This window comes from Euleptes europaea, chromosome 4, assembly GCF_029931775.1.
Source record: "Euleptes europaea isolate rEulEur1 chromosome 4, rEulEur1.hap1, whole genome shotgun sequence".
Lineage (NCBI taxonomy): Eukaryota > Metazoa > Chordata > Lepidosauria > Squamata > Sphaerodactylidae > Euleptes > Euleptes europaea.
Genome location: NC_079315.1, coordinates 36,707,018 through 36,731,379, shown reverse-complemented (window position 1 = coordinate 36,731,379; position 24,362 = coordinate 36,707,018). Strand labels below are relative to the sequence as shown.

The following is a 24,362-nucleotide window of genomic DNA, read 5'->3' as shown; positions in this document are numbered from 1 at the left end:
CATCCTTCCCTCAGTTCTCCTTCTGCTGCCGCGGTACCCAGACCCATCAGGCAGATGAGCCTCCTGGCCAGGAGGGAGCGCCTCGGGATCAACGAGATGGAGCGGGTTCGAGTGGACGCCTGGATCGAGCACCGATGCTAGGTCGACTTGAGTTGCCGGGGTCGACTGTTTTGCCAGCGATGCAGCCTGACCCTGAGGGTTCTGGGTCGAAGAACCTCTAGGGGACGACGCCCCTTTCGAGGTCAATGGCGCCAACAACCCACCAGCTGCAGGTTTAGAGCTCGACTTTTTTCCACGCTTGGAAGACGAAGAAGAGTGCTTCTTCTTCTTAGAATACTCTGGTAGGGAGACAAACCCCGCTCTCTTAGCAGTGGAAGAGAGAGCCTTGGTAGACTGAGGCGGAGGCATCGACACCGACACGGGAGACTTGGACCTTTTGTCCCCCACGTCTTGGGCTCCAGGAAATTTCATAGCCCGCTCCCAAAGGGCTGCTTTAAGCCTCAAATCCCAATCCTTTCGGGCATTTGGGGTGAACAAGGCACAGGCCCGACAGACCGAGGGAATGTGCCTCTCACCCAGGCAAAATAGACAGTCGTCGTGCTCATCATATTTGCCTATCTTACTCCCACAACTCTTACAGTTTTTGAAGAGCACCATGCGGAATAAGAAGGAAGGTCAAGCAATGACAAAAATGAGATTTTTTGAAGAAAGAACTCTGAAGAAACAGTGAAGCTCTCCAAAGCGTCTTCTCACCACAGCAGCAGAAAGAGAACTGAGGGAAGGATGCTCCCCGCCCCTCCGTCACTTGTCCGGAATGGCTGGAAGGACCGTTGATGGAGGGGAGGGGGAGCAATATTTGTTGCTGGGCTAAAAAGAAGCTTTCCAATGCTCCACGGCAGGCCTGTGCAAGAGCAGTTCCCATGTGGGACTGCAAAGAGGCCACAACGATGAACAGAGGAAACAGCAGGCTTCTCTGCCTCCCACCAGCCTTCTCTGTTCTCCTTAGCCCAAGGGGTTACAAGGGGAAGAATGAAGCCAAAGGGGAGAGGCCGATGTAAGGAAGAGGAGTAGAAGATGGAATGAAAGGGGAAGGGAAGTCATGCTCATACTCTGTCACCCAGGGCCCACAAAACCCTGGAGCTAGCCCTGCAAAGTCTACCATTGCAGTTTTTCTCATTGAAGAATACTTCAAACTTCCCCAAACATCATGAGGTCTTTGGAATACCACTGGGGGAAAAAATGTTCATTTAACTCACCTCATAATTTATCACCTATGTCAGAATACTTGGATTTTAAATTAACCTGGCTTCAGGGGAGTCAAATTTAACTTTTTCTTCACAGATATGTGATTCATATTCTATTATCTTAGCTCAATGAAGCACATTCTAATTAGCGCATAACTGACTGAAATCATCTGCACTCACGTATACATGTTTGCAGGAAAAAATCAAAATGTCTGCCAGATCAAACAAAAATGTATTTACTGTATGACAATAAAAATAAAAATTGAAAAAGTAAGTTGATAAAAATATTTTAAAAGTATGGTAATACGTCACATTATATGTTAGTGAAATCATGCAGACAGGAAATGAACCCCCCCCCAAAAAAGGAAAAAGTAACCACAAAAAAGATACTTTTTTGTAAAGTAAAAAAAAATGCTGACACAAAAATTCTAAAATATTTCTTACCTTCTTCAGTAATTGTTTCATAATACATTAGCTTTCCATATGATCCAAGCTCTACAACATTATAGCAAAAGACACAAAGATAAGGAACCAGCAGACATTCGGGAGAATTAACATTTTTTCACACTTGCTTAAATTTTTTTCACAGCAATTATCGAAGATTTAACAGAATAGGCAAAGTGGTTGCCATGAGACACTTTTCACAAGAGCCACTTTTATAGTTAATATAGTATCTTCAGACCAGGTTAATCTGAAGACAAGTATTTCTTTATATGACAACAGCCAGTAAGACAGTAACTTTAGGACTGCTACACAGGTTGTCCTTAGCGTTCCACAGAGCTGCTTAAATCTAGGAACAGTAATACTGACACGGTAAGGAACTGGGTAGCTTGCCATGCTCAGATGGTTTTACCATGGAAATGATGCATTTCAGCCACTGGGTGCAGGTGGGTGGACAGGCCCAGTATTTGTCCAGTCCTCAAAATGGCTCTCCCAGAAAGCTAGTTGCATAAAGTTAGAATAGTCTCTTAGACGCCAAGGTGCTCTGGGAACATGCATTGCTCATTCCTGAACTAGGCAATATAGCTTCTGCAGGTTAAAGCCTCCAGCCTCCAGATCTGGGCTTTACAGATATCCCTCCTTTCTTTTTAAAATTCAAAGTTGCACTGAAATAATATAATTGCAAACATTACATCAATCAATCAAATTTTATTTCAATACAATGTCAGCTCTGAATAAAAATCAAAGTTTGGTTAAAAAATAAAAGTTAATGGTTCTGGGAGGGATGATTTGAAGAAGAGGAGGAAAGATCTTCTATGGGGAAAGGTTTTCAATCAGACGTTTACGAATCCAACTAGACCAGATGCAAAATTTGGCTAGTTGAGTGGTTATCTCCCGAGAGGAGTCTGATAAGAAAAGGGAAACTTTAGCTTCTTTCAATCTCCCAGGAAAGGATGACAATACAGGGAGAACGTACTGTGAACTTATGTTGTTGCAGAAGGGACATTGAAGCAGAACATGTTCTATTGTTTCCACTTTCTCTGTTGTGCATGGGTGTAATCGTTGATGAAAGGGAGTATGGAGATAACTGCCTTCCAGGAAAGCTGAGGGTAAGGCATTGAAACGCGCAAGAGTAAAGGCCCTTTGGTATTTGGATACTTCCAGGAATCCAAGGTAGTCTGCAGTGTGGAAAGGTTTAATGTATTGCAAGATGGGTGAATAGGGTGAATATTTATGAATCTGAGCCCTATCTGGTTGAAGGACATGGTCCAAGAGTCTCTGTTTGATCGTTTCCTTGGCTTTTTGGTATCCCATGGGGAATATGGCTTGAGAAGAGAGGCTGTGTTTCTGGATCATCTTCTCTATTGCACTTTGCCAAGTTTAGCAGTAATTATCAGTTAGAATCAGAGGGGTTAGACCAATAGGTTAAATATGAGTTTTAGTCAGTAGTTAAATGCTTGGACCCACATATTGGACTCCAAAGAGATCATTCCAGTTTCTAATCGGAGAAGGGTGTTTGGAACTCCAAGTATCTTCCTCAGAAACTTCTATTGGATTGCAAACATTACATATGTATTGTGGATGTTGTTGCCTTCTCCTTATCTGCTTTTGGAGGGTAAATTATTATTGATTTCAGATCTCCTCAAATTTTACTCATAGTATAAAAAGAGATGAAAAATCATGAGAAGTGACACCAAATTCTTCACAAATGTGTTGACTTTTCCCCTCAGTACTAAGTTCTAGTTTTGTATTTCTGAGCATTTATTACTGTCTACCAATAATGAATATTTATGGATCTCTGAAAATTGGATAATGGTACTGTAGATGTCATTCTCCCTTTTAAAAACGGAAGCACTTAAAAAGTAATTATAGAAGCACTAGTCTATTATTTTGTTCGGGGTCTATTGTTTCAGTTGTTCTTGCCTGTTCTCCTATAAAATGGTCTGAGTTCAAATATATTTCTGTAAGACTCACTTTTGCTTTTAGTTCTAAGGTACTGTAACAATTTGCCAAGCTTATTGCTTAATGGTTGAGGATTCTCTTTTCCGCTAAAAAAAGAAAAAGAATTTACCTTCTAACTGAATGCCTGAATTGGCTGGAATATGGTTTTATTCTAATCTGTTTCCTGCTTGCTATCCCCCTTTAACACTATTTGAAAATTACACATTCAAGTCCAAAAGCTATTATTTGAGTTTGTACAGGTGGTCTTTTATACAAAAGAAAGGGAGCGACATCTCTCATAGTGCTAACCATTTCTAGGCCTGATCATGTCGTGGTCATGACAACTGTGAAAACAGGCCTTTCTTCAGAGGTTTGCCTTGCTTTAGGGAGAAACATATTTATTTCATTAAAAACAAGACTGCACAGCTGAAGGGAGGAAGCACAAAAATACTTAAAAGGGTTCTTGATGGCGGAGAAGACACCCGTGCATTTCCTTTGATGGTGTCTTTTTGCTATTAATAGGTTGTTTACACAGTAGAGCAGGAAAATGCTCACCCTTACAAAAACCGATTCCAGCCTTTTCACCACCATTTTTTAGGCTGGGAGAAAGAAGCAACAGTCTTAACATGAGTGACATCATAGGCACAACTCTTTATTTGCCTGGGAGAGTTATAAACTACCTTCGTTAACTTAGAACACGTGTACCAACAGCAGTACAAATCTACAGTTCAATGGTGGGCACTAAAATCAGATTGATGTTCAGCTTATTCACTTGATCTATAACACGCTAGTTGGCTGTATGCTGATGTAGAACTCAGTGCTAGGATTCACACAATTCACCAGCACAAATGCTGATCTATTGAAATTGTTCAAAGTGATGCTGGAGCTCAGTTAGTTACGAGAGACTACATGATTCTTTAAAGATGTACACAGTATTCTTCCACTTCCTGCTACACAGGAATGGAGTCAGATTAAGGTGCAAATTCAGCATTAATATAAAGATTCTCACGATTCTAGAAAGGCTGCCTGAAGGCTGGAATCTGAGCCCATGATCTTTATGATGCTCATCAATGATCTAAGAAAAAAAGAGAGGATGATCTAACAAGCAAGTATCTGCAGAAAAAGTGAGACAATTCTAAGACCCAATTCTAAGAGAAGGGAGGAAGCAAGAGTCATTCAAGGAAGACTTTTTAAAAAGAAGTAGGAATGGCAGAATAGAAGCATAATAAATCACTAAAGGGTGGAGAAAGGAAAGCACAAGATCATACATTAAGGATCAGAAATGGTTCTGTAGGGAAGAAACAGTATGAGTCATGGTACCAAGTCTCTTACACAAGGATGTAAAACTACACTTAAGATAAGGGATATTAAGTATCTAGTCTTGTAATTATATGATGTCATAGGACAAACAAATGAGGGGAAAGGTTTATGCTAGAAAAAATGAGTAGGAAAGAAGATATCCAGACAACATGAATGCAACTCACTGGCACTTCTATTTATAAATTTATAAAATTGGTGTCCTAATTCCCCTCTATCAATAGGCCAATTTACCATATTTACTAATTACCACATACATTACTCAGTTTTTTTTAAAGCAGGTGCTTACATTAATGGATGATGTGTGACTGCAACTCAAAAAGCCACATGCTGCCACTTGATGTGCCTCAATACAACGCATGACTTGGGAACAAGGCATTGTGCAACATGGTGCTTATGTCAGGGGGGAAGGGCATAGATCACACATCACAGAAAGCCCACAGAAAACCCTTTAGGCTTGTTAGGACTGCTGAATTAGATGTCACTGTCATCCTTTCTTCTATACTTATGGGTACGACTACTACCACAATGTAACTTTTATAGCCCAGAGAGCTAGGCATTTTCCTCCTCCCCTCTCCCCAAAATAGCACCATATGACATTAAGTACCAAGTTGAATGGAACCTTAATGTAATGTTATTTGCCATTCAATGAACATCAACTTTCCACAAATAGGGTATGAACAGACAACAACCTTACTTCACTGATCCCCCCAAGGGTCAGATACAATGATGCAATAAATTATGTAATACAAATTATAAAGATGCAAGCATTCAGTTTATATGTTCAAAAACAGATGATGATTACATAAATAGTATTTGTTGGCTTATTCTGTGTGGAGACACAGAACAACAACTGCTAGTATCAAACTACCGCGTGAACTACCACACACAGGTATGTAATTGGTACCAAATTTCGTGGGTTTTTTTATGTGGTGCAAATGGCAAACAAAACGGACTTAATCCAGTCCTCTGTGGGCACAACCAAGAGACCTCCACAAAAGTATGACAGAGTCCTGTTTCACCCCCTTCTGAAGAATAATCACCTCAGACGATCATTATCGATGGAAGACCTGCATTCTACCCCATATATCTTTACCTACAGTCTCCATCCTTCTCCATCAAGAAACATCTGTTCATCTGCTATACATGGCAAGTGAGGGGTGCTGAATTTACTTTCCCTCTTTACTGGTGATTGGCACCCTAATGGGAAATACACATGCTAACAGACCTCATACTAGCTAGTGTGTTCTGAATGTTTAGAAAGACTGCAGGACTCAAATGAGAAAGAATTTCCTTCTTGAAGAAAGTTGAAAAATCTGTTAGTTCCATCACTTTGAAGCTAAAATCTTGTACAATTGTATAAATGAGATCTTTGGGTAAATATATATCTTAATGTACACATTTAACTTCAGAGTGAAGGACTCACTAATTATATAGCCCTTGCACAAAGTGCACAGCTAATTGCATCAATGTATATGTGAAGAGGGAGTTGAACCTTGATGCATCTAAAAATAATTGAGACACATAGCAAAATATACTTAGTTGTTACTTAGAAAGATGTGAAGTCATTAAAAAAACTGGAAAATTTGGAAAATGCTATTTTCCCCCAAAAGTCCCCTCTTTTTTTCCAGTTTTTCCAATAGATAAATTAGTAACTGTGGGAGAGCACTGGGTGGAGGACCTCCTATACAATATATTCTCTTTTGAAATAATAAAATGCTTTTCAAGACAAAATTTTGCTCAGAATATATAGGATGAACATTTTCTGTAAGGCAATCTACAGCTTGAGATAATGATAATGCCTGTTGGTGAATATAACATATTTTCAAGGGTCTGACTATTGTTTAAAAGTAAATATTTTTTGCAACAATTAATATGCTATAATGTGTTTGAAGTCAGAAACCACTGATTTCAATGTTCTAAAGTATTATTTGATAATATTGCCCCCACCCTGCTCCCTTCTTTCATCTTCTCGGAGCTCGCTGATGGTCCTGGGTCCCAGGGTAGCATGGCTTTCTTCCACCAGGAGGAGGGCCTCCATGATTGTGGCCCTCTCCCTGTGGAACAGTCAGATGAAATCCGTGCGTAACAGGACCTGATGACGTTTCAGAGACTCTGTAAAGCAGAAATATTCCAGCATGCTTTTGGCTCATAATTTGTCTCCATTGTACAGCAAAGTTGGCTTGTGGTATTGTAATATTTGATGCCATTTGTACGGTTTCTACAGTTTTAGCGTTGGGATTACATTGGTTTTATGTATTTTGTAGTATTTTATATGACTATGTAGGATTTTATTAGATATTTACTATGGTGGTTTGTACTTACTTTAATTGATGTAATCGTACATTGTAATAAACTGCTTCAAGCTCTTAACCGAAGAGAAGCAGTATAATTTTTTTAAAAAAATCAGATATGTTGGTAGTCCTATTGTGATTGTATGAAACTTTTCTTGTCTAAATACAGTTTTTATTTACCATACAATTTGTTTTCTAATTTTAACATTTGTTTTTTTCCTGCCTCTGATGGCAAAAATTAACATACATAGGCTGCATAGTGTATGTATGTTAATTTTTGCAGCTGTTTCTAGCTCTGTCTGATGTATTAGGTATGTTTGAGAAAGACATTTACACTTTTAAATACTATAAAATACTATAAATATGCTGAATGGTACGATTTTACATGTCAATGAAGACATAAATAATTCATTTTCTGTTGCTAAAGCAGAAAAATAACTTTTGACTTGATAGGAAAGTAAGATTGCATATATTTCAATTTTTAAAATTAAAACCAAAACAAAACTCCATGGCTTTAAAATCTCTAGAAATTTTACGTGTCTAGCTATCCACAATGGCTGGAAGTTAATACAAATACAAGCAAAGGCAATTTTGCATCATGTACCTACAAATGGATTAAAAATATGAAGGTAGGGCCACAAAGGAATCACCCCTATTTTATCTCCTGCTTGAATTAGAGATTTAAAGGGAAGTGTTTAGTATGTCCCGTAAGAAGTTGCAGCTTTGTTCAGAGGGAAGATTTAAATATAAATGTTTGAATGAAATACTGAAAACATATTTCAAGTCCATATTTCGGAAATGTTGTTCAAATTATTTCAACACACAACATAACAAAAGTACCTTCAATATTCTAAAACAATTGCTCACGTATGCCTAGTGCATGTAGTGTTGCATAAAGAGGAGCTATCACTGCCATTAGAATACAATTTATTTCTCAGCTGTACCAGACAGAAAGCTAAAAATGCAATTTTATGTCATTTGGAGATTTGAAATAGAAGTCTGTTATGAGAGTCCCTGATGAGTGGAGTAATTGAGTTTCAGTTCCTTCCCTTTACAGTAGGTATTAACAAATAGAACCACCAGATATATACCTTTAGCTGCCTGAGTGAATTTGTACCCATTCACCCTTGTTATATTTTATTCCTGTTAAACCAGAGACATTTTAAGATCATTTTCACATTTTTAAAGATTAAATTATTTGTTTAATTGCACTGAAAATGACTTCAGTACTTCTTAAAAAGCTTCCTAACAAAAACATATTGAGATTTAAGTTCAATTGATGGCTTAAAATAAAAAAGATACTCTCAGCGCAATTAAGCAGATTTATACCCTTATAATCACATAGACTTCAATGGACTCAGAAGACTCAGGACTCAGGATTGCATTCTACTTTGTACACTTATCAAGAATGGGAGGTGGGAGGTTCTGTTTCCTCTGGAAAAAGGGATGAATTTTCAAATTTAATTTTTTTTAAAAAAAGTTAAAGGTCCTGTGCAAGGACTGGTTCATTACTGACCCATGGAGGTGATGTCACATCATGACGTTTACTAGGCAGACTATGTTTATGGGGTGTTTTGCCATTGCCTTCTCCAGTCAGCAACACTTTACCCCCAGCAAGCTGGGTACTCATTTTACAATCATTTTACTCATGTTACCGACCTCGGAAGGATGGAAGGCTGAGTCAACCTTGAGCCGGATACCTGAAACCGACTTCAATTGGGATTGAACTGAGGTCGTGAACACAGCTTTGACTGCAGTACTGCAGCTTACCACTCTGTGCCACGGGGCTCTCAAATTTTTAAATACCTAAGGAAATACCTTGCTGCAATCACAGCATTAATTCCTCCATTAAGAGTATCTGTTTGGTTAGCAACAACTGAAGTGTCCTTCTATAAAATTCATAATATAGACATAGTGGTGGTGGTGAGGAAACCCTGCAAATCAATTAGTAAAATGTTTCAGTACTAGCATATTTTATTTATTTATTTATTATTTTGATTTACTATCCTGCTCTCCCTAGCCAAGGCCAGGCTCAGAGCGACTAGAAGTTAAGGTCATGTATGGCAAGCAACATTAATATGTTTTTGAGAAGTGGCACCTTCACTTATTGCCAAGAAACTGCATAGCAGTAAGAAACTCTTTGGATATTTCAAATAAATGTATGGAATGCTGGGCCATGTTTATAACGTTCTGGAATGACAAAGCTAGTGAAGAAATGTCTCCTTAGATATTTAATGAGCTATTGTGAGTAATACCTGATTGGCAATAATATGATGATTACCGTATATACTCGCGTATAAGCCGAGTTTTTCAGCCCAAAAATAGGGCTGAAAAAATCCAACACGGCTTATACGTGGGTCAATACGGTAGGGGGGAGGGAGGGGGAACTTGCCGCTGCCACTGGCCCGCACGCCTTCCCTGCAGCCAGGAAGTGGCCAGCGGGGCCTTCCTGCTTGCAGGCAGGGCCCCGCCGCCGGCCCACGCGCCTTCCCTGCGGACTGGGAGCGGCCAGCGGGGCCTTCCTGCGCGCAGGCAGGGCCCCACAGCTGCCCCCGCCACCGGCCTGCATGTGTTCCCTGCGACCTGGGAGCGGTCAGCAGGGCCTTCCTGCGCGCAGGCAGGGCCCCGCCGCCACCACCTCCAGCTGATCAGCGGCCCTCGTCCTCCTAACTCTCTTGGTGAGTAGAGGGTTCAGGGGCTCTTCCCCCTCCCCCCCTAGGGTGGCGCTGGGGTCGGGGTGGGTCTGGAGGGCCCGGGAGGGGGTGGCGCTGGGGTCGGGGTGGGTCTGGAGGGCCCGAGTGGGAGGGCGACCCGTGGCAGGGGCGTTGTATAAGCCGACCCTTGGCTTATACGCAGGTGCCTAATTTCCCCCCATTTTGGGGGTGAAATTAGGCACCTCGGCTTATACGCGTATATACACAAGTATATACGATAGTTGTAGGTTCTATGTTGTTATAATGTATTGAATATTAATTAAAAAAATAGAAACTCAGTTGCCATTCTGTGAATTCTGGAATAGGGAATGTTATTTGACTGTAGCTTTCTAGATAGAGCCTTGGCTACTTACCGTGAAGGCTTCTTCTGCTCAGAGGGACGAAGGGCATCTTCAGAATGGGTGTTTCCTTTTTCCTCTTTGCTCGGGAGGCAGGATTTAATATTTAAATTTTCCTTGACTACTGAGGGTAGCCCCCTGAAGCCAGTTAAAAACTTTCCAAGCCTTATATAGGTAACTGAGAAAAAAACTTGTAACATTTAAGTCATCAGTAAGTTATAAACAATTAGTAGTAAAAGACGCTGAGAGTCTAGAGTAGTCTTAACGAGACTAAGGTCTAAGTGTAAATGGTAGTAATGAACTATGGTAAAGAACAATAGGAAAATAAAGCAGACGTCTGGGAGGGCAAGATGCCCTTCGTCCCTCTGAGCAGAAGAAGCCTTCACGGTAAGTAGCCAAGGCTCTTTCTCGGCTCAGAGGGACAAAGGGCATCTTCAGAATGGGACATACAAGAGCAGTCCCCGCCCAGGGTGGGTTAGACGTCCTGTAATATACTTTGCAACACTCATCTGCCGAATGCTGCATCTGAAGATGAGTATAGGTTCATCTTATAGTGTCGTACAAAGGTAGACACCGACGACTACGTGGCTGCCTTACAAATTTCATCTATGGGAGCCTGCCTGTCGAAGGCTGTGGAAGTTGCTGAACTTCTAACTGAATGTGCAGTAATGCCCCCCGGTATTGGTAGCTTGCTTTCCTTATAAGCTGTCTTAATGCACAATGAGATGGTGCGACTGATAGAAGCTCTTGACATGGGTTTACCTCTCTTTGGCTGTGATATGTTAATGAACAAGGCTTCTGAAGTCCTGATACTTTCTGTTCTGGACATATAAATGTGAATGGCCCTCCTTACATCTAGTGTATGCCATGTCTTTTCCTTTGGAGTCTTAGGATTGGGACAAAATGAGGGCAGAACTATGTCTTGATCTCTGTGGAATTTTGTATTGCACTTAGGTAAGAACGAGTGATCGTGTCTGAGTACTACCTTATCCTTGTGGAAGGTGATGAGACCAGGGCGAATAGATAATGCACCTATTTCTGAGACTCTACGTGCCGATGTTATGGCTGTTAAAAATATCACTTTCATCCTAAGCCATTTGAGCCCTATCTTCGAAAGAGGTTCGAAGTGGGGTTTTGTGAGTGCTGTCAAGACTGTGTGCAGGCTCCAAGTAGGGAACCTGTGTTTTGTTGGAGGATTGATGATGCTTAAGTCTCTAAAGAATAATTTAATGTGAGGATGTTTGGATATTTTATAACCTGCCACTCTTGGAACGATGGTGGCTATGGAAGCTAATTGCCTGTGTAGTGTAGAAGTGGCTAAGCCCATCTGTTGACCTTCCTGTAAAAAGGACAGGATGCCAAGTGTTCTAGGTTTGAGTGGGTTAAAGCCTTTGCGTCTGCACCACCTAGTGAAGGCCTTCCATGTAGAATTGTAGATTCTTTGAGTTGAAGGTTTGCGTGCAGCCTGGATGGTATTAATTATGTCCTCACTGTAACCTAAGTTGCAAAGTCTCCTCCGTTCAATACCCATACGGTCATTTTGTACCATCCTGGATTGGGATGGCATACTGGGCCCTGTATCAGAAGGTCCTGTCTGTCTGGAAGTCTCCAGAAGTTGTTGTGAGACATTTGAATTAAACTCGGAAACCATGGCCTTCTGGGCCAGTGAGGGGCTACGAATAAGACGTGTGCATTTAATGTTTTTATCCTCCTCAGTACTCTTGGTATGAGAGGGAGTGGAGGGAAAGCGTATAGCATTCCCCTGGGCCAAGGAGCCGTTAGTGCATCCGTCTGTTCCGCCCCCTGTTGTGCAAATCTGGAGTAATACCGGGGTAGTTGGTGGTTCGATTTTGAGGCAAATAGATCTATTTGAGGTGTCCCGAACCTTTGTGTGATGTGCTGAAATATGTCCGGGTGAAGGGACCATTCTGCCTCGTTTATTGTCTCCCTGCTCAGCCAATCTGCTTGAACATTCGTGACTCCCTGAATGTGTTCCGCCTGTAGTGAGGTTAGGTTGGTTTCTGCCCAATTCAGTATTTTCAGTGCTTCCTTGTGTAGGGCTGATGACCGTGAGCCCCCGTTTGTTCAAATGTGCCTTTGCGGCCACATTGTCCGTTCTTATCAGTATGTCCTTTCTTAGGATTAGTGGAGTGAAGCTTTGTAGAGCTTTGTATATCGCTCTGATTTCTAACACGTTTATGTGTAATTTTTGTTCCTGGGGGTTCCAATTGCCTTGGGCTATGTGCTCGTGAAAGGTTGCTCCCCACCCAGTCGTGCATGCGTCCGTGTAAATTTGCTCTTGTATCGGGTAAATGAATCGGAGGCCCCTTGAAAGGTTGTTTCTTTGTGCCCACCACTGTAGACTGTGTTTGACTTCCTTGGGAAGGAGGATGTTTATGTCTCGTTTCCTTTGAATGTCCCTTTGATAGGGTCTGAGTAGCCATTGTAGAGGCCTCGAGTGTAGACGAGCCCATTGTATGGTGGGGATGCAAGCTACCATGTGCCCTTGTAACTTGGCGAGAGCCATGAGTTTGGACACCCTGGAATTGCATGCAGCCTTGGCTAGGGATGATATGAGAGTGATCTTGTCCTCCGTCAGGAAGAGTTTGTTTTGTTGAGTGTCTATGAGAACGCCTAAGTGTTTTAGATGTTGTGAAGGAGTTAACTTGCTCTTCTTGTGATTGATTAGGAAGCCATGGCTTGTCAATTTTTCTACTACTTGTTTTGTGTGTTGTAGACTTTGCTGTATGGAATCTGCACATACCAGAATGTCGTCTAAGTAGGGATGAATGCGTATGCCCTCCTTGCGTAATTCTGCCACCAAAGTAACCAGTACTTTGGTGAATACCCTTGGGGCGGAAGTTAACCCGAAGGGGAGGGCTCTGAATTGGTAGTGCATTCCTTGATAGAGGAACCTCAGAAAGCGTCGATGTTGTGGATAAATGAGGATATGTAGGTACGCTTCGGTGAGGTCTGTGGATGTTAGAAAGTCCATTGGTCTCAATGCCTCTGAAACTGACTTCAGTGTCTCCATTCGGAAGCGTCTCAATGGGATGAATCTGTTCAGAAACTTCAGATCTAGGATGGCCCGCCATCCCCCATCTGTTTTGGGAATGGTGAAGAATACTGAATAGATTCCCAATGAGCGTTCCGAAGGAGGCACTATCTCTATCGCTTTGATGTCTACTAGATGTTGTATCGCTTCTGAAGTTCTTTGTATTTTTTGTTTGTTCTTGGATGTTGGTGATATCTGAAGTCTGTCTGTAGGTATGTGAGAGAACTCTATTTGGTATCCCTGAAGTATTATGTTTTGAACCCACAGGTCTACATGAGGGGTCAACCACTGTGGATGAAAGTGACTGAGCCTGCCCCCCACAGGCAGCAGGTCAGCGTCACTGTTTGGACTGTTGTCCAGGTTTATTCCCCTTGTCACTTTGAAAGGAGGAGAATTTTGAATTCCTATTGAATCTACCTCCTCTCCGAAAGGACGTACGCTTTTGTCTCCACTGATAGTTTTGACCCCATTGATTTCTGCGTTGGTCAGGTCTGAATTTTTGGAGAGTATAGTAAGATCGAAAATTGGTAGAATTGGAGGAGCTTTTAAAATCTTTGTGAAGAGACTTGGGTAAGGCTTGCTTTTTATCTTTAGTCTCCACTAGGATGGTATCTAATTTGTCTCCAAATAGGCGTTTTCCTTGATATGGATAGCCCATGAGGACTGACTTTGACCGGTGCTCCACCGACCAAGGGCGAAGCCATAAGGCTCTTCTAGCTGCGGCTGAGGTAGCGAAAGCTCTGGCAGCGTAAGCCATGGTGTCTAAGGTAGAGTCTGCCAGGAAGGAGACAGCTCTTAGAATTCTAGAGACACCTTCACAAGCCTGTTTTTCCTCCTGAGGAATAATCTGAGTCAATTTTCTGGCCCAGATAATTGCTGCTCTTGACACCAGAGCAGATGTAACCGAGGCCTTAATTGCCAGGGCTGAGGCCTCATGTGACTTTTTGCATGCCAACTCTGCCTTTCTATCAGCAGGATCTCTGATCAATGCCTGTCCCTCTTCAGTGACTGTGTCTGAAGTATGTAGTGTAGTGACCGGAGCTTCCACCGGGGGTACCTTGAGCATTTCTGAGGTGGCCTGATCTACATTATAAAACTTTTTTGATGTTACAGGGAACTGTTTTGAACCCATTGGTTTCTCCCATTCTGACTTAATGAGTGATAGGAAATAATCAGGTACAGGTATCACCTTGTCTGGAATGTCATGCACATGAAAGAATTCTTTCATCCCCTTTTTTCTTTGAGTGTTTGCAGTGTCAGCGTCATCTGAAAGATCAAGGGCTGCTAGGGTTTTAGACAATAGCAGAGGAAATTCCTCAGCGTTAAACACTCTAGACTGTTTTGGTTGTTCAATTATGTCTTCCCCATCCGAACTGAACTCGCCCTCCTCTCTTTCAGACATGGAGTCATCTCCCTCCTCCCCTTGCATAGCCTGCTGAGCTGAAGTGTCTTTTAGGGCCGCCTTAGTAGGCCACTTGCCGTCCCCAAGGTAAGTACTGCCAGCACTTGTTTGTTTTGGACGGGCACCCAAGGACGTATAGTCCTGCAATGTCTGGGCTTCCATGGCTGAGGAGGGCTGGGGATAGATTGGAGGAGGGGGGGGGGTTGGGCTGCTCTCAAGCCTTCTGTGAAGGCATCTTTAATAAGAGCTGAAAGCTCCGCTCTAAGAAAAGCTAGCCCGCCATCTTGAAACAGGGGGGGAGGAATCCTACCGGTAGCCGGTGTCTCCGCAGCCGCTTCACGTCCTTGCACTAAAGGCGAGCCGCCATAGGACGAAGCGGTAGAAGGCAAAGGCGAGCCGCCAGCCAGCTGCTTCTCCCCTGGAAGTTGCTGCACCGGAGGAGCGGCAAGAGCCGCTGTAATCTCCGTGGCGCTAGCCGCTGCAGGAACTCGTCCGCTTCTTTTCGGAGCGCCTGTAAGCCGGGCGGCGTCTATGAGGCGTTTAGCGCGCTTGCCGCTGGTCGAGACGACCCTCTTGCGCTTGCCGCTGCCTCCGCCGCTTGAGCCGTTTTTATTTTTATTTTTAACCCCCGAGTCAACTGGTTGACTGGTGGAGGGTTCAGAAGGACCCGGCATAGCTGTTAGTAGGCTAGGGTCCAAATCGGCTGAGGCGATATAATCGTCTTCTTGCCGATCCGCCATCTTGTTTTGGCGGGAAGAATTTTTTTTTTTTTTTTAGCCTTCTATCTAAGATAGAAAAAGTACAGAAAATATAGATGTGAAATTTAGGTATAGGAAAGAATAGATAGGAATAAATAAGGAATAAGAGTAAAAATTTTGTTCTCCTTGAGCTGAGAGCTGCTTAGAGGCTGCTCTCCCGATAAGGCAGGAAATAGAACTGGCTTCAGGGGGCATTTACCCTCAGTAGTCAAGGAAAATTTAAATATTAAATCCTGCCTCCCGAGCAAAGAGGAAAAAGGAAACACCCATTCTGAAGATGCCCTTTGTCCCTCTGAGCCGAGAACTGTGTAATTCTCTTATGAGTATCGTAGTAAGTCTTCCTGATGAGTAAGGTCTGGGTTAGGGTTGCCAGCTCTGGGTTGAGAAATACCTGGAGATTTTTGGGGTGGAGCCCGAGGAAGGTGGGGTTTAGCGAGGAGAAAAACTGCAATGGAATATAATGCTATAGAGTTCATCTCCCAAAGTTGCCACTTTCTCCAGGCGAATTGATCTCTGTTGCCTGGAGATCAGTTGTAATAGTGGGAGATCTCCAGGCATCACCTGGAGGCTGGCAACCCTAGTCTGGGTAGTAGTAAGGAGATGCTTTGGTTTGTATGTATAATTCATGATGTTGAAATCATGCTAATATGATATGTTTTGCATTTTTTAATTTTATTATTTAAATTTCTAGCCTACCCTCCCCAGCCAAGGCCAGGCTTGGGGGGAGGGGGGATAACAAAAGAAATCATTCATACACACACACATACATCAATAAAACATTAAAAAAAATAAAGTACACATAAATTATTAAAACCACAGATGGTGCACAATTCATATAGCACCCGCTGCGTCACAACAGACAGGCAGACAGACCCCTCTAGAACAAAGCACTACATTACAGAAAACTTGGGGGGGGGAATAAGGAGGCCAGCATTGATAACACCTGTGGCTGCCCTTAGTTATAGGCCTGGTAGAATAGCTCTTACAGGCCCTGTGGAACTCTTTGAGGTCCCACTGGGCCCTGATATTACTAGGCAGAGCATTCCACCAGGCCGGAGCCAGGGGCAAAAAATCTCTGGCTCTTGTAGAGGACACACACACACTTTTAGGGCCGAGGACCACCAAGAAGTGGTTATCAATTGAACATAATGTCTTTCAGGGGGTGTAGCAGGGGAGGCAGTCCCAAAGATACGAGGGTCCCAGACTGCGTAAGGCTGTAAAGGTCAAAACCAGCACCTTAAACTTGATCTGATACTCCAGCTGGAGCCAGTGCTGCTGTCAGAGCACTGGCTGTATGTATTCATGGAGTGAGGTCCCCATAAGGAGCCTCAGCTGGAGCCTTCGGATCAGTCTCAATGGCAGCCCTACTTAGACTGAGTTGTAGAAATCTAGCCTAGAGGTCACCATCACATAGATGACCATGGCTAGATCCAGGCGGAAGAGGTAAGGCACCAGCTGCCGAGCCCGGCAGAGTTGGAAAAATGCTGCCTTGACCATGGCTGTGACCTGAGCCTCCATAGATAAGGAAGCATCAAGGATCACACCCAGACTCTTGACAGCAAGTGCAGATGCCATCAAGAATTGGGAGCCCGCATCCCACTCCCGAGCTGCCCCGACCATGCCACAATACCTCCATGTTCGCCGGATTCAGATTTAGGCGGCTTTTCTTCTCCCATTCAGTCGCGGCGTCCAAGCACCTGGTCAGTGTGTCTAGGGCACAATCCGGATGGCTCTCCATCAACAGATAAAGCTGGATGTCATCAGCATATTGATGACATCCAGCCCGAAACTCCGGACAAGCTGGGCAAGGGAGTGCATATAGATGTTAAACAACATGGGAGAGAGGATTGCACCTTTGTTTCCAACCCTGTAGGAAGGAAAGCAACCATTGACAGGCTGTGCCCCGAATTCCAGAGTCGGCAAGGTGGTGGTCAAGAAGATCATGATCAACCATGTTGAAGGCTGCTGACATGTATCAGCAGCCCCAACCTGCCTTGATCCAGTTGTCAACGGAGATCGTCTGTGAGGGCGACCAGTAGCCATCTCTGTACCATGGCCAAGGTGGAAGCCTGACTGGAATGGGTCCAGTGGTGATGTATCATCCAGAAACACCTGTTGCTGCTCAGAGACCACTCTCTCAACTACCTTGTGTGTGTGTAAAGTGCCTTCAAGTCACAGCCGACTTATGGCGACCCCTTTTGGGGTTTTCATGGCAAGAGACTAACAGAGGTGGTTTGCCAGTGCCTTCCTCTGAGCAGCAACCCTGGCCTTCCTTGGTGGTCTCCCATCCAAATACTAACCAGGGCTGACCCTGCTTAGCTTCTGAGATCTGACGAGATCAGGCTAGCCTGGGCCATCCAGGTCAGGCTCAACTACCTTACCCAGGTACGAAAGATTTGACGCCAGGCGGTAGTTGGAAAGATCCCTCGGGTCTAACGATGTTTTTTTAAAAAGTGGTTGTACCACTGCCTCTTTCAAAGCCCCAGGGAAAATCCCTGAACTCAGGGACATATTGATAATTTCTCCCAGGGATGCCCGTACCTCATCCCAACTGGCCTTGACCAGGCAGGAAGGGCATAGGTCCAGGAGGCAAGTGGTAGGCCTCACAGCTAACAGGATCCTGTCCATATTGGCCTCTGAAAGCCGCCTGAAGAGATCCAAAAGCCGACCAGAAGACGGGCAAGGGGCCTCTAGTTCTTTTACTGTATCAAGGTTGGCAGAAACTTTTCTATGTTGAACTGAAGAGAATGGCTGGCTTACATGGTAACAATTTATATTCTGTTTGCTTGCTTGTCACACTGAGATTTATGCTGGATAGGTATTATATATATTGGAGTGTATTACTTAATAAGAGGTTTACATTTTGTACATATTTATTTCTAAATAAAAAATAAAAAATTAACTGTTTTGTTTTGAATGGTGTGTACATATTCTTTAATGTTTGTTATTCCAGTTTCCCCCTCTTTTCCCATATATATAAATATATATATAAAATATAAACTAAAAAGTGTCTCTGAATACTTACAACAGGTATCAGTAGATGATTTGTGTGCAACTCTGTTGTATCATTGAAATCCATAGGCCAGAAAGAGCTTTCCAGGATTTTGGGATATGGTGATATTTTCAATATATCTTACTTTATTTACATAGAAATGATTCAAATAAAGTGATAAACCCACATTACTTTCAGGGCTAAGTATTCCTAGTGTGTAACATGATTCCAAGCATACAGATTTTCAAGGCTGGATCAGGCATGTTTTTTGAGTACACAATCAGGCAAAATTGGGTCTGAAGTTGGCCCAACTGCCTTGAGAATTGACAACCAGACACATCTACCTGTGAGTTAAACTGCAGTCTGAATAGTAACATGCCTTCTTGTTTTGCATATTTTACCTGCTCTCTGTTATTTTATCTCCTCTCTTCTCTACTATTTTTCTGCCTGTTCACTGCCTCTCTCTGAACATTTGTCTCATTCTCTTTCCTTTGAGAAAACTTTTAAAAATGGATGGTGTTTCCACAGGCATAGCTCACTTTCAGTCAAGGAATAGCCTGGCTGTAAATCACAGCATACCAGTTAAAGGCTTTGATCGACTGGAGCATTTACATCTGTCCATGGAGCAGAAGTTTCTTGCCTCCCTTCTGCCGCAACCCAAAATGCGCCCTGAAATGCTGTTCCTGAGAACCCCTTGTCTCAATGAGCAGCATTTCAGGAGGGATGCTTGGAATCATGCTTGGAATCATGTGTGAGAAATTTGTGCTCCATGGGCAGAAATCATCATGTCCACTCAAATAGGTCCGCAGTGTTTTAGTGCTTTTTAGTCTATTGATGCACATGGTGATTGAACTGTGGTCTTCCTCTAACAGTGATGTAGTTTTATCAGTGCCTAGGGAACCTTGATTATTTCTGGTAGCATATTCAAAACATCACATATACAACAGATGCATCTGAATCAAGTCTTGATGATGTAAGAGAAGCATTTTCCCCCTTTGCATTGCTCACTGTTAACTTGCATTATTGAAAATAAAAATAAGAAGATGGGATCTCTGTTTCAGAAAAAATGTGGATATGTTACATTATTAAATTGGAACAAAATGGGTTTCAAGTGGAACCTGGTTTCCTTGTGTTAATGGCACAAAGCGGTGATACTTACTCCTTGGCTCATGGAGAGCCACGTTCACAATTACTGTCAACCAAAAGAGCCACATTTACTTCCATTCCCAGGTATGACGACTGCATCTCAGAGAGGCTCATAGCTTACCTCTTCCTCTGGCAGCAGCTGGTTCAAGGTGGAAACCACATGCCAACCACAAGCCTCACCAAGAAAGGGTCTTGTCCATTTTCTTGAAATATGGGGCAGGTGCCATGTTGGGGAAAAGTCTCAGAAGAGCCACAAGTAGCATGTCAAAGAGCCCCATGTGGCTCCCAAGCCACTGAGTGTCACTTGAATTTTTGCAGTCACTTGAGTTTGGAAATTATCAGACCTGTCTACATAATGAGTAGTAAATGACTGTTTCCTTCTTCACATTGTTCTAGAAATGTTAGCCTTGCAAATTCAAGCATTATTGCAGAATACATGTTTACCTGCAGGTAAGCTAAGCTATGCCACCAGAACATGCACACATCCACACACACAAACAAACATTTACACTTATTTATTTGAATATAGCTGAAGGAATAGCTATAAATTAAGCAGCCTATATCAAAACAGGCATTTATTTATTTATTTGATTTCTAACCTGCCCTTTCCTGACTGAGGTCAAGTCTTTCTGTGTCATGGGCTTTATAAGTGAGCAAGCCTTATGAACAGAAGGTATGCACTTGCAGGCTTTTGTGACCCATGCGTACAGAAAATAGGAGAGAAGAGGCATACACTGCTGAAGATAATTTGGAAGAATTAATCTGAGAGACAGAGGAAAAAGTAATGTGGAAGCATAAAAGAAGTTAGTGATACCTTCTGCAAGTGGGTCAAGGGTATGAATCATAAGCTGGAAAATGCTGTTCCTCATTAGACTATTGTGCAAAGATGCAGAACTGCCACCCCGCTGGAGACGCGGCTTAGTCTAAGGGAGAAAAAAAGACAAAAGAAAGAATGATTTTCTGAAAATAGATTTGTTTCATGCATTAGGAGGCCGTGATTTGTACAGAAAAACAAATGTTTTCTTCATACATCAAGAGAGACAAAAGACTCAGCTTGCAATGAGATTGATTTTATAAGCACTATTATAAGTAGTATTATAAATAACAGCATTGCATTACAGCAAGTGCTGTGTAGTGGTTACAGCGTTGACCTAGGGTCTGGGAGACCCACGTTCAAATCCCTACTCTGCCAAGGAAGATTTCTGGGTGCCCAGGGGTGAGTCACACATTCGCAACCTAACAGGGTTGTTGTGAGGGTAAGATGGAGGAGAGGAGCATGACTGGGAAGACAGGCAAGTTATAAATGAAGTAAACAAATAAACATTAATACTTTACAGGTTTCCATAATTTCAGGATAATAGATTTTCAGACTCTGGGTCACAATTCGTGGGCATCATTTTAATAAGGGATTTTTAATAAAGGAATTACAACTAGACATGGGCAGGGTGATAATTTGTACCAGATATAACTTGATAATTTTATCATTTTAATAAAGGATTTTAAATAATTACAACTAGACATAGGCAGGGTGATAATTTGAGGAACCTGGATTATTTTACCCACTGTCTTCCAAACATCCAGGAAACAACACAGCCCCCAAATTTGGCCCAGAGAAAATCTATTGTCTTCGGTCTATCATGTCACAGCGCCTCATTTGTATGCCCTGGGACAAACAGTGCTGAGACAAACGTGCCATTGTATGTTCCCTGTTAGGCCCTGAATGCTGCCATGAGCATACACAAGAGCTGCAGGAGAGGCTGCAGACTATTAGTACGTTGTTCCCATAGCTAGTGATTTACTTACTCACTGCTCTGCTTGTAACACAGCATGGTGGGAAAACACTTCTCATGATACCTAGCAGCTGTGAATTCTGAATGGGGTACTGATTAGAATGTTGGACTAAATGAATACATGTGAGCCATCAAGAACTATTAGGATGGGTGTGTATTTTGTAGTCAGATCAACCTGGATCTGGACCTGAGGTCCAAATCTATCCTAAAAAAGGGGAACCATGGGAGGGCTTCATTATGATACAATATACAGCTGTACAATTTTACAATCACTTAACAGACATAATGTTTTGTAAATCAGCTTAGAAAATTATTACCAGTTGCAGTGGCTTGCAAAAATGAACTACATTTAGCAAATTAAGGTTGCCAACCTCCAGGTGGGGGGCTGGAGTAGGGTTGCCAAGTGCCAGGTGGCGGTCGGCAAACCCCCGCCAATCCACCTGGCTGCCACCGACCAGCTGAGGGTTGGTGGGCAACATGGGCATGTGCGCCTGCCCACCGCGTCATGTCACTTCCGGTTTACAACTGGAAGAGCCGCATTGAGCCGGATGAGAGGGGGGACCTGGCAACCCTAGGCTGGAGTTTTGCTAGAATTACAAATGATCTCCAGACTACAGTGATCAGTTCTACTGGAGGAAATGGCTGTTTTGGAGAGAAATTCTATATCATTCCCTCTCTAAACTCCTCCCTCCCTAGGCACCACCCCCAAATCTCAGGATTATTTCCCAAACCAGAGTTGGCAACCCTAACTGCAAATAACTAGGGTTGCCAGGTCCCTCTTCGCTATCGGCGGGATAATTTTGGGGCGGAGCCTGAGGAGGGTGGGGTTTGGCAGGGGAGGGACTTAAATGCCATAGAGTCTAATTGCCAAGGCGATCATTTTCTCCAGGTGAACTGATCTCTATCGGCTGGAGATCGGTTGTAATAGCAGGAGATCTTCTGCTATTACCTGGAGGTTGAGAGAACCAAGCACCACCAAGCTCAATTGCTAATTATAACAAGACTTTAGAGTTAAACAAAAACACCAAATACTATCATGCAGACATGAACATATATTAATCACCATATATGCTATAAAGATTACAATCAAAAATCTCCAGTAAGATACTGAAATTATACAATAACTCATAAATGTATTACTTCAACTTTCAATAGAAAAATAGTCTCAAGGTATGTTCCATCACACAATTTGTAAAAGAATCCCTTCAAAATATAAGTCTCATAGGATTGCACCACAGTATCGGTGCAAGTTCCAAACGTAGGTATGAAGAAATTCAAACTAAGGCAAATCCAAAGGAAAAGTCCAAAGAAGTCCAAAACGACACCTCCGGGTTTAGTGTTCGTTTCGCGGTTGCTTCATCAGTTGTCGTCTCCTTATCAATTCATGTCGGGTTAATAAACCTCTAAAAATATTTTTAATAGCCCAAAGATCACAGTTAACCATTCAGTCTAATATAACCATTCATAAATTAATTACTACATTTTAATCAAGCATGCAACAGCTTACCATCATTTGACCAGCGTCCCGTAGGGTTTCTATCTATCTCTGATAGCTGGTAAGAAACCTCATTGAAAGCCTCCATTAAGAGACCTGGGTCTGCCGGCACAGCTGAGTGAAATCAAGACCACATAGAGATTTTTAAAGAAAGACAGATAGGTCGAACTCATTGTTCAAACCGGCGGGGGAGAGCGATTTAAATAAATAGATGTGTCTAAGTTCTTGCTGATGTAATATTTTTGCAATATCCTCCTGATGATAGGAACGAGGTTTATATTGTCACAGGGCAAAAAATAAAATGTCATTCTCAGAATGTCCCATCTTGAGATAATGTTCAGTAAGTGGTGCCTCAAGAGTTTTGGAGCGGATCCTAGTTTTATGCTCACTGATGCGGATTTTTAATTGGCTTAATGTTGAGACAATTGGATAATAGAAATTTTTATAAGCCTATACCAACTGATCCTACTCTTAAAGTAATGCACATAGTAAAAACTGTGATCTATAAGGGACTATCTTTAAATTACATTGATAAGAATCTTGCTGATTTTCTTATGGTAAAGCACCCCCGCGTTCCAATCTTTTATTCTTTACCAAAGATACATAAATCTTTGAGGGACCCACCGGGACGTCCGATTATTTCGACTATTGGAAGCATCCTGGAACCATTATCCAAATGTATAGATCATTTTCTGCAACCTTTCAGCAAGGATACCTGTTCTTATATTAAGGATTCAAGGGACTTCATCAATAAAATTGAAAACATAGTCATACCAGAGTGGTCGGTGTTTGCCACCTTTGATGTTTCATCATTATACACGAATATACCCCTGGAAGAAGTTAGGGGGATCATAGAAGAGCTTTTTGATACCAGGACTTGTACTGATATTCCCTCTCATTTCTTACTCAGTTTGTTAGATATAGTTTTTGAGTATAATTTTTTCAGATACCGGGATCAATTTTATTACCAGACGCAGGGCGTCTCCATGGGCGCAGCCTGCGCACCGTCCGTGGCAAATATCTATATGATTTTTTTTGAGAAACATTTTCTGATGTGTCATAATACATTTAAGGATCACGTCCTATATTATTTTCGGTTTATTGATGATTTGTTCTGCATTTTAGATTCAACAGAAGCCTATAATTCTGTACATCAGGTTCTGAACTCTTTAAACCCTCATTTAAAATTCACTGGTCAATGTGATCCATCAGCTATCTCCTTCCTAGATCTGACGGTCTTTAGGACTGTGGAGAACAAAGTTGCCTTGAAACCGTACCGCAAGCCCACCGATGTGGGAGCAGGATTACATTTTAGATCACATCACCCGCTGCATCTACGGCGTAATCTACCTTTTAGCCAACTGCTAAGGTTAAAAAAGAATGCTACTTTCGCCTCTGACTTTTGTTTCAGCAGCACGAGATTTGTGCCACAGAT

The 24,362-nt window shown here is 42.4% G+C and overlaps 1 protein-coding gene across 1 annotated transcript in view; it reads right to left on the bottom strand.

Moving 5' to 3' along the window:
• Positions 1-24,362, bottom strand: part of SLC24A2 (solute carrier family 24 member 2) — a 126,889-nt gene that overhangs the window by 34,254 nt on the left and 68,273 nt on the right. Inside the window, exons 2-3 of the mRNA XM_056848201.1 lie at positions 20,457-20,565; positions 1,689-1,739 (exon numbers count right to left, since the gene is read on the bottom strand). Coding sequence (XP_056704179.1) covers positions 1,689-1,739; positions 20,457-20,565 — 160 coding nt within the window. The remainder of the gene's footprint in view (positions 1-1,688; positions 1,740-20,456; positions 20,566-24,362) is intronic.